Here is a 12,413-nt window from a genome sequence, read left to right on the forward strand (position 1 = left end):
GGTACATGAGAGCCAGCTGGCTGCAGGCTTTCCAGGGACAGCAGCTGGTATGGGTTTCTCTTCTCCATCTAGCTGTTGTGTTTTCGCAAAACCTGTTGGAACATAGAAGCTTTCATAACAAGTCTGCATAACTCTCATTTCCTTATGAAGCAGTTCAGTAATATTAAAAGGAAGCTATTTTTTGCCATTTTCAGTGCAATTAGAACAAGACAGTAATTCCCCATTTAGACATGTTTTAGACTGTCAGTGGGAATTACGGGGTTCCTGGATATTTTTTTCTGTAAAGGCTGAAGCTGAGCATCCATTTGCATGGATTACAATAGCAGACAGTGCTTAGGAGGATAAACGTGGCCAGAGGGCAATTTCAGTTTTAAAGGGAGAGCTCTGGAATTGTTTGGAGGCTGCTTACTTTTTGTTCAGGTAATGCCGTAGTCTTTAAAGACTGTGAACATTAAATGTTACTGTTCTTCTCAGCATATGTGCAAAATTACTTGTTCATTTTACAGTAATATTCCCTTGAAGTTATATTGTCTGAATGCAGCTGTGTCTGAAGCTTTGAATGGGGGCTCTGAAGTCATTGCCTGGAACAGATTACATTGTCTCTGAACAGGTTGCAAGAAGCATGTTTATTCTTTCTCACTGCAGAAGAATAACTGATTTAAAAGGAATGCAGGGACTCGTGCTAGCAGACAGCCAGTATTCTTCTGGGATGTGCAGAGCCCACATGATATGCATACCTGTTGATCTTCTGGAATGGTGCTACTGCTCAACTAACCACTGGCTAGTTACCCTAGCTTCTGTTTGGTTCCGCCATTTTCCTTTTAGCTGCTGAGAGTGTTGTCAAGCTCAACATCTTTCAGTTATCTCTGTGATTATATGTGCTGTTCCATAACTGTATTTTCGACTTCCTCTTCTGAGATCACTGTGTTTATAACCATTTTAATTCTCCCCCCTCAGGCTGCCTTCACTTTGTGGCAGGGGCTATCCGGTTTGTCTTGCTTTCTTTAATCTCCAGGTACTGCAGGTACTGAAGCTGGCACTCTGATACAACCTCACTTGTTTCCCTGCTCAGTTACCAACATCAGACTTAAACCTGATGCCCTGTGGCAAGCACCAGTTGGAAAGCTGAGTTAATGTGGCTAGTGATGTAAAGTGCAGAATCACTTTATCTACTCTTTGTAGTTAGAAGAGCTGCACCAATAATTTGTTTGTTGTTGTAACATTGGGCAACAGCAAATGATTGTATTTGTTCTCCTAAGAGAAGACCTTCATGCTAGTAAGAAGTGAAAACTCATTTCTTTGTTCTTAGACAGCAACAATGGGCTCTCAGGGCATATTATTGTGTTGTCATGCTTAACTTACAAAGTACTGAGGATTTTCCTTTGTTCTCTTTCTACTCTGATTTTGCCTTCGGTGTTTTCAACACTGTCCTTTTTTTCTCCCTAAAAAAGGAATCTTCTCATTGTTTAAAAATGAGTCTCTTCTGAGAAGTTCATTGCCTTCCATTCCTGCTGCTGTCGGCCACAGCTAAGCTGCCAGTTGGACCCTGCAATGTTTTGACACTTCATTTGAACCACATTCAAATCCTCCTGCTTTCTAAGCTGCACTCTTTCCCAAAACAACTCTTTTTCTGCTCCCCCTCTGTATGTTATTGCAACTTTTTACTGGTCTTTCTCACACTGGTTGCTGCAACTACTCCTTCCTCTTTTCATTTTCCACAAAATAGCTTCTTTTTTTTTAGGCTTTGCTCCTCAGAAGCAGAACTGGACTCCTCAAATGATCACAGGTCCTAAAATCTTGCTGATCTGCGTCTCCTTTGTATTTTCCCACCTCCTGTACTCTCATCCATTATTTCTGCAAGCAGTTCTTCCTTTCTTCCTCCCTCCCTTTCTCCCTCTCTTTTTCCCTCTCTCTTTCTCTACCATTGTATGAAATATCCCCTGCACTGGACTGTGGAATTTTACAGGCCCTTCTTGAGAAGTGTCAGCAGAAAGGAAACTGCTCACAGAATATGGACACACAGACCTTCACTATACTCTTTGAACCATAAATATTTGTGGTTAGATACAAAACAATAGAAAATTACAATAAAACTACTCAATTCTGGGCTTGACTGACCTATGTTAAAATCTGCAAAATGTTGTTGCTTCCTCTGGTCCTTTACTTTCCTTGTCTGTTCTTGCTTAAATCTACGTATTGTGTTTGGTCTTTATTAGCCTGTCAGCTCTACAGGGTAAAATTAGCAAATTTAGCACAAATATTGTTGGGGGTTTAGTTCAGCAGTAGTATTCTGGTCATTTTTGAACACTTCTTTTTCTTTCTCTCCACATTCTTTAGGAGATGAGGCACAGGACCTGTCCCAGACCCCTGACATTGTCCAAGCCCATCTGGCCCAGCCTTCAGAGATGGGCAGAAATCTCAGAACTAAGAATCACTTCCTACAATTTTTTTTTTTTTCAGAAGTTGGAGCTAGATTAGAAGGATACAAATTGCTAACTTCATTGTGGGAGGAACTACACTGTAAATTCAACAGTTGCCTGTTCTGTTTAGCCACCAGTATACTAATTACTGTGTGTGTGGGCATGTCACTGTGTGAGGAGACCAGAATTAACCACAGCTTTGTGTGCTCTCGTGCTTCCCCTCAGCTGGGCATGGGAAGAGGCCCAAATATTGACGGTGCAGGGGACGTGTGTGGGTGCTGGGGCTTTGGTGCTGTGTAAGACTAAAGGGGAATGTGGCAAAATAGATGGAGGTAGAGAGTGGGATGACGAAAAAGTCAGCAAAATTGGTCTCGGTTGCTTCCAGTGCAGCAACGACTGGCTTCAGGCAGAAAGTCTTAATGGAAGAAAAAAATCTGATCTTAATTTTTCCTTTAGATTTTGTATGCTGTTTCTGGAAACTGTTACTTCATTTGGTAGCTTGAAGTATAAAAGTAAGTTCTTTTATAAAAATGGCACCACTCCAAACGCTGAGACAAAATGGATAAAAAAGAAAAGGTTTGAGCCATGTACAGAGCAAACCTGGTTTCCAGTCTCCTGCTCTCTGAAATGGACCTGAAAGTATTTGGTAATTTCTTCCTTTTGGTGGGGTCACATAGTGTTTCTTTTCTCTGCATCCTCTTGGGAGAAGCTGTGAGAGCTCAGCTGTGGGAGGGTGGACAGACATGTGTGTGCACACAGTGGAATCAAGCTTCATAAAAACATAGCAAGAAGTGGGGCAGGCATCTTGAGAAATGTGCCAGCTCCTGTATTAATGAGGGGGAGAACTTCAGTAGAGCTTGTTAGTCAGAGAGTTATAGAGTTGTGTCACTATCACAAAATGGAAGCTATTTCTTGTTAGAAAATTCTTAGCCATCAGCGAGCCCAAGTCTTCTAGCGTTCATGATTCTGTTTTGGAGTGCTCACTGAAAAGTGAACTGGTTTTGATACAACTGTGTTGCTTCACCAAATCAAGGGCTGTGGTTCTACACACTTCAGATGTTTGATGGTAAGTCACCAGCTCAAGGCTTTCCACTGCGGTGAGCAAGTGGTAAAGCTCACTCTCTGGCATGGGACCACCACAAAGAAAGCAAGTTGAGCAATCTCTTGAAGATAAGAAAGGTGTGGTAAAAAAGAAGCTTTAGTAGCTCAGTAAATGCTTATTGCAAGGTTTCCTGTAGGATGTTGCAGTGAATTATGCTGCTGTCTTTGAGTGAAGGATGATAGCCAGTCACCTCAGGAGTGGGGGATGATGCGTGTGGGATTGCTTAAGTTAGATTTACGTTTGGACAGTGAATGTTTTTCTTAAGGAAAGACCATTGGAAGCAAAGAAAGAAGACCACAGTGGTCCTAGCAAAGAGCTGTCAGCCAGAAGGTGATGTCTGATGAACTCAGGAGTTAACTTACTTGTGCTTGGTAAATGTTTGTGTGCCAGTTGTGTTTTGAGGCACTCATGCATTTCTGAACACTGAGCCTCTACAATACTACCAGGCAGTACATTTGTGTGTCAGGAACAGAGGATTTCTTTTACATCCTTAGGCTGTATTGCTGGCAGACATGGCAAAGCACTCGGATAAATTTGAGAGCTACAAAGAGCAGCAGTTCCAACCATTCCCTGCTTGTGAACACTTGCTTGCATGATTTTGTTGGAAGACATTCTTGAAGTAAAGGACGAGGGAGAGGGGAGTGAAGATGGGAGACAAACATCAAACCTCTTTTTTTCTGAACTCTAAATACAGATTTGACTGCAGAGCAAAGGCAGGGAGCAGTGATGTGCTCTCCCTGTGATTGGAGCTGCATGGAATTGCCTCTAACCTTGTTCATGTAATTCCCAGCTATTCCTCTCTACTGGAAAAATCAGTAGGAACTGCATGGATGTCTGTTAAACGTTGTCCTGACTCACAGTGGTGGCGGTAAGAGCCCAAATGGTTTCTTGGCAGAGAGCATGCTCATAACCAGCCACTGCCACATCCTATTGACCAGGCTTAGCAGAGCTCTTCTGACCCATTTCTTCTTTCTCCCTGTTGCTTAGCAACAGATGCAGCATGTTAATGTTAAAAAGTCTGGAAAACAGGCCTTCAGCAGCAGTTGCCTGTTTTCGTAGGTTTTATTTGCTTGAGGGTAGACATTTGTAGTGGTTATGGTGAGTAATCACCCTTGTCATGGTCTCATATGAGCATTCAGATTGCTTTATTGCATGCCCTGTAAATGAGCAGAGCTATTATAATACGGTTCTACCCACTTCTGACATCCAAGAGCCTGTTTGGATCTACAAAAGGTATCTGAAACACTTGAAAGAGAGGGGGAGTCTGCAAATACTGTCTGTACGTTAAACTGGAGGGTGCTGATTCATCAAACAGTAAACTGCTTCTTTTAATGGAAATGTCTATTGATCTACCCAGAGCACAAAGTATCAGTCTAAGATGTGAATAATAGGCAGAATCAATTCTAGTAATTAAATACCAATGCTGTAACTACCATATCACACCTGTTCCCCTTTGACAGTGTGGTGTATCATCTGATTGTAATTTATTATGCATTAGTACACTACTGCTTTGTGACTGCCTTCAAGTAAGAGATCCACCTGATCTATTTATCCTTTATTAATAGAAACCAGCACAAAGGGTGTTCGTCACAGGTCTTTACTGTGCTAACCTAGAAACTGCATAAAAACAGGTTGCCCTTACAGCCTACAGCTGAACAGGAGGTCATTGGTGGAGAGAGCTGTTGAAACCAGTTAGATGTTGATTGTCATTTTTGGCGGGGGTGTATGCTGGCATTAACCAGCCTAGCTATCCCCAGGCTTCTGTGGGCTGCACAGCAAAACTGACATCTGTGAAGAGAATTCCTGGGTTCTATGAGTTGCTGCTGAGAGTGAGGACGAGTAGCAGAGTCACAGCCGCTTGGGAAGTTGGTGGCTGAGGTCGGAGCAGGGTGGTCATTCAGCATGCATTTAGAGACCAGAATCTGCCATGTCACAGGAGCATTTAGAGTGCACCAGCATGTTATGTGGTTTATATCAGATACTCCATTTTTGAATAAATACACATTGTTTACACTTTGCTAATACATCTCTCTGATGTTGGAGGAGTGGGTCAAGAGGAATACAGAGCGTGTAGCAAATAAATGTTGGCTGCATTGTGCACTCTTAATATTACATTTCCTCTTGTTTGCAGTGAGTGCCATAATTCCTCTGACCGGATCAAGGTGCGAGTGTGGGATGAAGATGATGACATCAAGTCTCGTGTCAAGCAGAGGCTGAAACGCGAGTCGGATGATTTCCTGGGGCAAACAATCATTGAAGTTCGCACTCTGAGCGGGGAAATGGATGTGTGGTACAATCTTGGTGAGCAGGGCCTTGGGACTGGGAATGTGTCACGTGTTGGTTTGGGAATATTTGAGAGCACTCGGATGCATGTGGACAATTTGAAAGAATGGGAGAAAAAGTTTACGTGGTCTCAAGGACATATGATGCTGCTGCAGAGCAGCTGCAAAGCTGATCCCAGTTAAAATGGAGTGTAACGTGTCAGAAGGTTGATATTTTCTCTGTCAGCCATTGAATAGTACATTGGTAGAAATGCTTGGAGCAAGACTCTATTCCACCTCTGCTGGAACATGCTGTCCTGTGTTCTTTCTTTTGGTGTCAACACAAGCATTTTACCGGCCTGTAAGAACATCAGGTGCGCTGCATTGGGCTGGCAAGTTGTTGAGGTCTTTTCCAGTGACTGTTGTAGAAGGTACCAGCAAGCAACCAGATGGTGCTGAGTTTACAGGCACTGTGGACCTGTCATCTCCTAGGAGATCCAAAATTGTCTTCCAGCAGTTTCCAGGAGTTCAGGGCTGTGGTGAAATTAGGGACAAATTCCACATCAGTGAGCCCTGTTCTCAGAAAAGGAATCTGTCCTTGGTGGTTCTAGTTGACCTGTCTGAATCAAAGACCCTGTAGCACATTTGCTGGCAGAAAGGCTGTCTTACGTCTAAAAATGTACATAGTACTAATTAGATGTGTCGTATTGGGGCTGTATCATGGCAGTTGTTTTGCTGATGTCTACTTAGTACTATTCAATGTTCTGAAAGAAAAGAGGAAGTTTTCTCTGTGGTGACTCAGCCCAAGGTTCCAGCAGTTTCTTTTGCTGGTGTTGTCACCCTGAGACGGCTGTGCTCTGAACATGAACAGTGCATATAATCGCTGATGGTTTTGCCTTCTAGAGAAGCGAACAGATAAGTCTGCAGTGTCTGGGGCTATTCGCCTGCAAATCAGTGTGGAGATCAAAGGCGAGGAGAAAGTGGCTCCATATCATGTTCAGTACACTTGCCTTCATGAGGTAAGAAGTGGGAACATTTGTTCATTCTGACTATTAGAAAAGCAATTTTTTGACCTTTATTTCCTTGAAATGTTCCTCCTTGCCCTGGGTGAGCATTCTTTTCCCTGCTGTGCTGGCCTGGTGGTAACACACTGAATCATCAAACCCACATTCGTCAAAGAGGCAAAGGCAGCTTTAAGCTGTCTCCCCCACGCTGGGGACTGGCTGGCTCAGTCTGTCCCACTGTCGCAGCTGTACTACTGTCAGGCAGAGATCAGGCTTTGGTTCCACTCAAAGCCCATGATGAGTTTAAAGTGGAGAAGCCTCTGAATTTCCTTGAGTGATGTTTTCAACACATACTGTACCTTTGTCTTTCTTTAGAGGAAGCATACTAAAATGCATTATGAGTAAATTCTGATTGAGGAGGGGAGTCTCTGTCTTGGGCTGTTGCATGATGCAGAGCTATTGGTGTTATAAATCCTTTTGTGCTGCTGCAGTGGTGTGTAGTTATGAACGGCTGTTGGGGAACAGAAGATGAAGCTGAGGTTTCTGGGTACTGACCTGTCTCAGGATGGACTGAGCTGGACAGGTGGTACTGCAGAAGTTGGGAGAAATCCAAAGATGACTTGTGAGAAAGACTAAAGGGAAAACTCTGTTTTGGAGAGATACCCAGCCTATCTGTGTCAAAGAAAAGGCAGGCAGGAGAGTCAGCCTCAAAAGTGCCTGAATAAGGAAGAGTAGTCAGAGTCCTGTACACAAGAATATCCTGAGGTCAGTGAGGGTTAAGCAAATTCATCTTGCACAGAGAAGGACAGTTGTATCACAGAAGGGAATGTTCATCTGCAGGAACAGCATGTTTATCTAGACACTGAGCTGGATGAGCTCTCTGGTATCTTCTGGCCTTACCAGGGAGCTCTCTCCAAGATAAATGTGAAGCTCAGAAAGTAGGCCTCTTTTAGTAGGCAGTGTTGTGTCCTTCAGTACATATTTATTGCTTTTTATTTCAGTGATGGCTTCTATTCAGTAACCTGTTTTGATTTTGTCCTTTGAACATGCATGATCACTTGCTGCTCTTTTTTTTTTTTTTGCAAATAGGTATTTTTTTTACTATCACCTTTTTTCTTTTGTGTATTCTAAAATGAAGATGATTTGCAGCAAGAATAATATAATCAAGAAAAAGAGTACTGTAGAGCAGAGTCCTCTAGCTACTAATGAGATCATTAGACTTTTACATCACTTATGTAGGGAGCCAGCTGTCTGAAAGGCTGCTGAATCTGTAAGTGACATGAATTTGAGGATTACTGAGAAACCCACTGAGCTGAATGTGCAATTTCTGCATAGCAATGATAGCTGAAAACTTTTGCAGTGTTAGATAAAGTGAAACATTATGTTGAATAATAACGCAAGTGTCTAGTTGTTAGGTGTGATTTTTAAGGGTATTCTTTTCAGAAAAAGAAGTCTGTTTGGACTGTTCTGTGTAATAATAATTATAATACTGATACAGAGCCATAACATCAACTAATTTAAATAGCTTGTCTGTATTAGGGCATTTTTATTCTGATGACAGAAATGTGTAGGTTTCAGGAAAACTAATTAGTGTATGGTTTCAGTGCACTGAAAGCACTCTTCTGAATCATTCACATTGTCTGCTGGGTAAAGTTGTAGGTATGCATGTGAAAAATTCAGCTATGAGATTCTTTCAAGAAGAAAAGAAGGTAAAAGCAGAAAATACAGAACGAGCAGGAGGAAAAAAGAGGAGGAGGACAAAGAAATTTGTGTTACTGCCACCACCTCAGCTGTTCCATGCTCTCCATGAATCTTACTTAGCAGCTTCAAGCAGCCTCACATACAGACTTGTTCCTGTTTTGTTTTTCAGAACCTCTTTCACCATCTCACAGATGTGCAAGGGAATGGGGTGGTGAAGATCCCTGATGCCAAAGGAGATGATGCATGGAAGGTGTATTTTGATGAGACAGCCCAAGAGATTGTGGATGAATTTGCAATGCGTTATGGCATTGAGTCAATATACCAGGCCATGACGTAAGACCCCTTTCCTGTGTTCCTTAGTGCAGATAATTGGTGTAACTAACTGATGTAACTCTCACTGTTTAGGAGATGAAGTGTATCAGTAATGGAAAGCTTGGCTGTGACAGGTGCTCCTTGTGGGGCTTACTGTGAATGGGAAGAGACATCATGTCTTTGAATCACTGGTGTCCTCAAAGTCTAGAAATTATTGTCTGCCATTTCTGTTTTGAGATTCTCAAATCTCTTGAGAGCTCTTCTGTTAAAAAGGTGTTGCTCAAGGTTCCCACTGAAGATTTTTGATAATATGAGAAGTGATGAGGTTTTGTGGAAGCATTTGTCCTGTATGTCTGTTGTGGCAAGTGTTACAGTCATTTGAAGTGACTAATTTCCCAGGTGCTGCTGAAAGCATTTACAGATAGTTTGAGTAATGGTGCCACTGATTTGTCCTCTTTGGAGCTAGGCTAATGCAGTTCTCTATCTTCAAAGAACCTTTTCCTTGACACTATGCTTTTACTTGGATTTGGGATTAGTCATTCTTCCTCTTAAAGACTGGTATTGCTGTGCTTAGCTCATTCCTTATTTCAAATGTAATATGAAGTGTAGCAGACAAAAGCAAACTTTTTCACATTAGAAGCTGAAAGTTTTGGGTTACGGGGCCTTAGATGAGTTATGAGCTGTACTTATGTCCCCTTGCAAGCAGCTTTTCTGCCTATTGGTTTATGCCAAAATGGAAAAGAGCTGCCAGGTTTCTCTGCAGATCTAGTCAAAGCTTATAGCAGGGTTAACTTGAAAGTTGGACTAGGCTGCTCAGGGATGTGAAAAATTTTCAAGGATGAGGGTCTACTGCCCCTCTGATTAGATCCCACTCCTCACAACTTCTCTTCTTAAAGCTAAACAAAGCCATTTCATGTGCTTATATTTACCCATTGCCTAAATGACCAATTGGTACATAAGTGTCATGTAACAAGCATGGTTTTAACCTTGAAGAGGTTAGGTTTGGGATAGATAAAAGGGTGAAATCTTTTACAGTGAGGTGGTGAAACAGTGGCTGCATAAGCTAGGCTTCCTAGAGAGGTGGTAGATGTCCTATCGCTGGAAGAGTTCAAGGTCATGTTGAATGGAATTTTCAACCTGGTGTGGTTGAAGGGGTCCCTGATCTCTGCAGAGGTTGGACTAGATGACCTTTAAAGGACTCCTCCAACTCAAACTGTTTGAATTCTGTGATTCTATGAGTCCCTCAGGAAGAAAGTTATATTTGGAAAGTAGTTCCCAGATCTAATCTGGGAGCTGAGTGAGTATTTCTGTGTAAAAATGGCCCATGTCTTCTGCCTCTTGGAGTGAACATGACTTACCATCTCCCATGATATAAAACCTCTTAAGCTCTGATATATTTTGGGTCTAACAGATTTCTTAAAAAAATTAATAATTTTACAAGCCTGGATGCTCTTAGCATAGTTTTGAGATTTTCTGGAGGAGGGTTCCTTGCATTTAATGAGAAAATGGGAAAATGCAAATGAGTGTGCACACTTGAAAGCTGAACGGGTTAGCCATAAGGAATCACATATCAGTGCAGCACAGAAATACTCTCACTGGACATTAATGTTTTCCAGCTGCTGCTGCCTCATGACACCTCAGAACCTGTATCTGCATTGAGCAGCAGCAAATTGTGTCAATTTCCTTGTGTCAGCCTTGGTTCTAGGAATCAGCATCACCAGGGCATCACTAAGTCACGTACTGTCAGCAATAAATGGTTGAGAAGCTATTTTATGATCTGGAAATGGCTGCAGTGAAGGGATTTCTCTTCATTTTGTGCTGTTGTCTAGATGGCATCTTTCTGAATAAAAACTCTGTGATGCTGGAGTTCTGTAAAGTGATGAAATGTAACTTCCATCTGTTCAAGGTGCCTGCCAGCAGAAGGGGTCTGTTAAAGGGGTAAAGTCAAGTCCTGCTCTACAAAAGAGACCAGAATAACTTATATCATTGTCCTTTTGCAGGCATTTTGCATGTCTCTCCTCTAAATACATGTGTCCAGGCGTGCCAGCTGTGATGAGCACCTTACTTGCCAATATCAATGCTTATTATGCACACACCACTGCCTCCACAAATGTGTCTGCTTCGGACCGCTTTGCAGCCTCCAATTTTGGGGTAGGTTTGTGTGTTTGGTGTTGTTGCGATTGGACTTCTTTGATTTGCCTACAGTGCTTCCACCCTTCAGTAAATAACTTGTTCTGTTTAGGGTACATTAGATTTGTGAGGAGTTGGAAGCAGTGGAACTCTGTTACACCAAAGAATATGGGTTTATTGTCTTCATCATCACACATTTCAGATATCAATCAGTGTAATGCAATGTGATGTTTATTCTTTGTGTTCACATTGCAGTGGAGCACAGATGGTATGGAATGAACAAACAATACTAACTCTGCATATTAGTGCTGTTGGTAGAATGTACCTTGTGATCTGGTAATTTCAGAACCTTTTTTTTAGAAACAGCAACGGCTTTAAGAAAAAAAAGCACCATCACAGAAGAAGTCTATCCCCTTAATGGTTAAATGTTTTGTATATAGTTTGTGGTGGAGTTGAGCATGATGGAAAAGTATTTGGAAAAGCTTGTGCTTCCCATCAGATTGAGAATTTATTAATAGATTGAGGAGGTGTTCACAATGCCAAATCAGAATTCAGTGGAGAGACCTGACCTCAAGAAGTTACGTCACAAGAAGCCTATAGTACTTGTCACTTATCTAGATAAGATCATAGAGCTGTATCATTGCTCTGAATCAGACCTTTTTCTGCCTGTAATTTATTCATCTCCGAATAAGTATTTTCTCTCAAATACAAGTTTGGTGTAAATTCCAGATGGAAAGTCAGAATGATTTCTCTTCTGCCTCTACTTCAGAGTGATAATAGAGTGGTTTTTTTCTGGCAAGTCTGATGTTTCACAGACTTCAGAAATACTTACAGTTTTAAAGTAAATCCAAGAATTGAAAGAAAATACTGTGCGCAATGCCATGTATCCATACTATTTTCTCTTGCTTTCATGAGATCTGACACAGATTACCTGATACCTTGCTGCTTACTGTGAACATGGATTGGGCAGTGCTGATATGTGAATGTTTATTGGTGTTTTCTACTCAACAGAAAGAACGATTTGTGAAGCTTCTGGATCAGCTTCATAATTCACTTCGGATTGATCTTTCAATGTACAGGGTGAGTGGGAATAAACAGAATCCTTTCAGGTATTCATTCTGATGGGCAGAGGGGAGACACACTATTTGGATTTCTAACTTCTTGCATAGTTTATGTCTTAAGGAATTGTCATGACAAGTTTGTTGTTTAAATGTACTGTTTTGTTTTTTCCTAATGGATAGAACTTAGATATTTTTTTTTCCTTTCATTGTAATTTCCTCAAGACTTCTGAAATAATTTGAGCATTGTGAACTGTGCTCATCTCTGATATTTTCCTAGAAGTTTCCAATCCAAATTGGATTGGATTAAATAATTTTAATTACACTTATCAGCTACATCAGGTATCATATGAAAAAGGGGAAATAGACTTGTTCTCCCCTACTATGACAGAAATATTTTAGAGGACTCTGTTGTCACTTATTTT

The 12,413-nt window shown here is 41.5% G+C and overlaps 1 protein-coding gene across 3 annotated transcripts in view; it reads left to right on the forward strand.

Moving 5' to 3' along the window:
- UNC13B (unc-13 homolog B) overlaps positions 1–12,413 on the forward strand; it is a 215,302-nt gene that overhangs the window by 149,535 nt on the left and 53,354 nt on the right. For all 3 annotated transcript variants that reach the window (XM_066180967.1, XM_066180969.1, XM_066180970.1), the window contains 5 exons: positions 5,654–5,823; positions 6,687–6,802; positions 8,658–8,821; positions 10,801–10,951; positions 11,942–12,010. In XM_066180967.1, the coding sequence (XP_066037064.1) occupies positions 5,654–5,823; positions 6,687–6,802; positions 8,658–8,821; positions 10,801–10,951; positions 11,942–12,010 (670 nt within the window). The remainder of the gene's footprint in view (positions 1–5,653; positions 5,824–6,686; positions 6,803–8,657; positions 8,822–10,800; positions 10,952–11,941; positions 12,011–12,413) is intronic.

This window comes from Chamaea fasciata, unplaced genomic scaffold (genome assembly GCF_029207755.1).
Source record: "Chamaea fasciata isolate MVZ Bird 193981 ecotype frontalis unplaced genomic scaffold, bChaFas1.0.hap1 SCAF_4, whole genome shotgun sequence".
Lineage (NCBI taxonomy): Eukaryota > Metazoa > Chordata > Aves > Passeriformes > Sylviidae > Chamaea > Chamaea fasciata.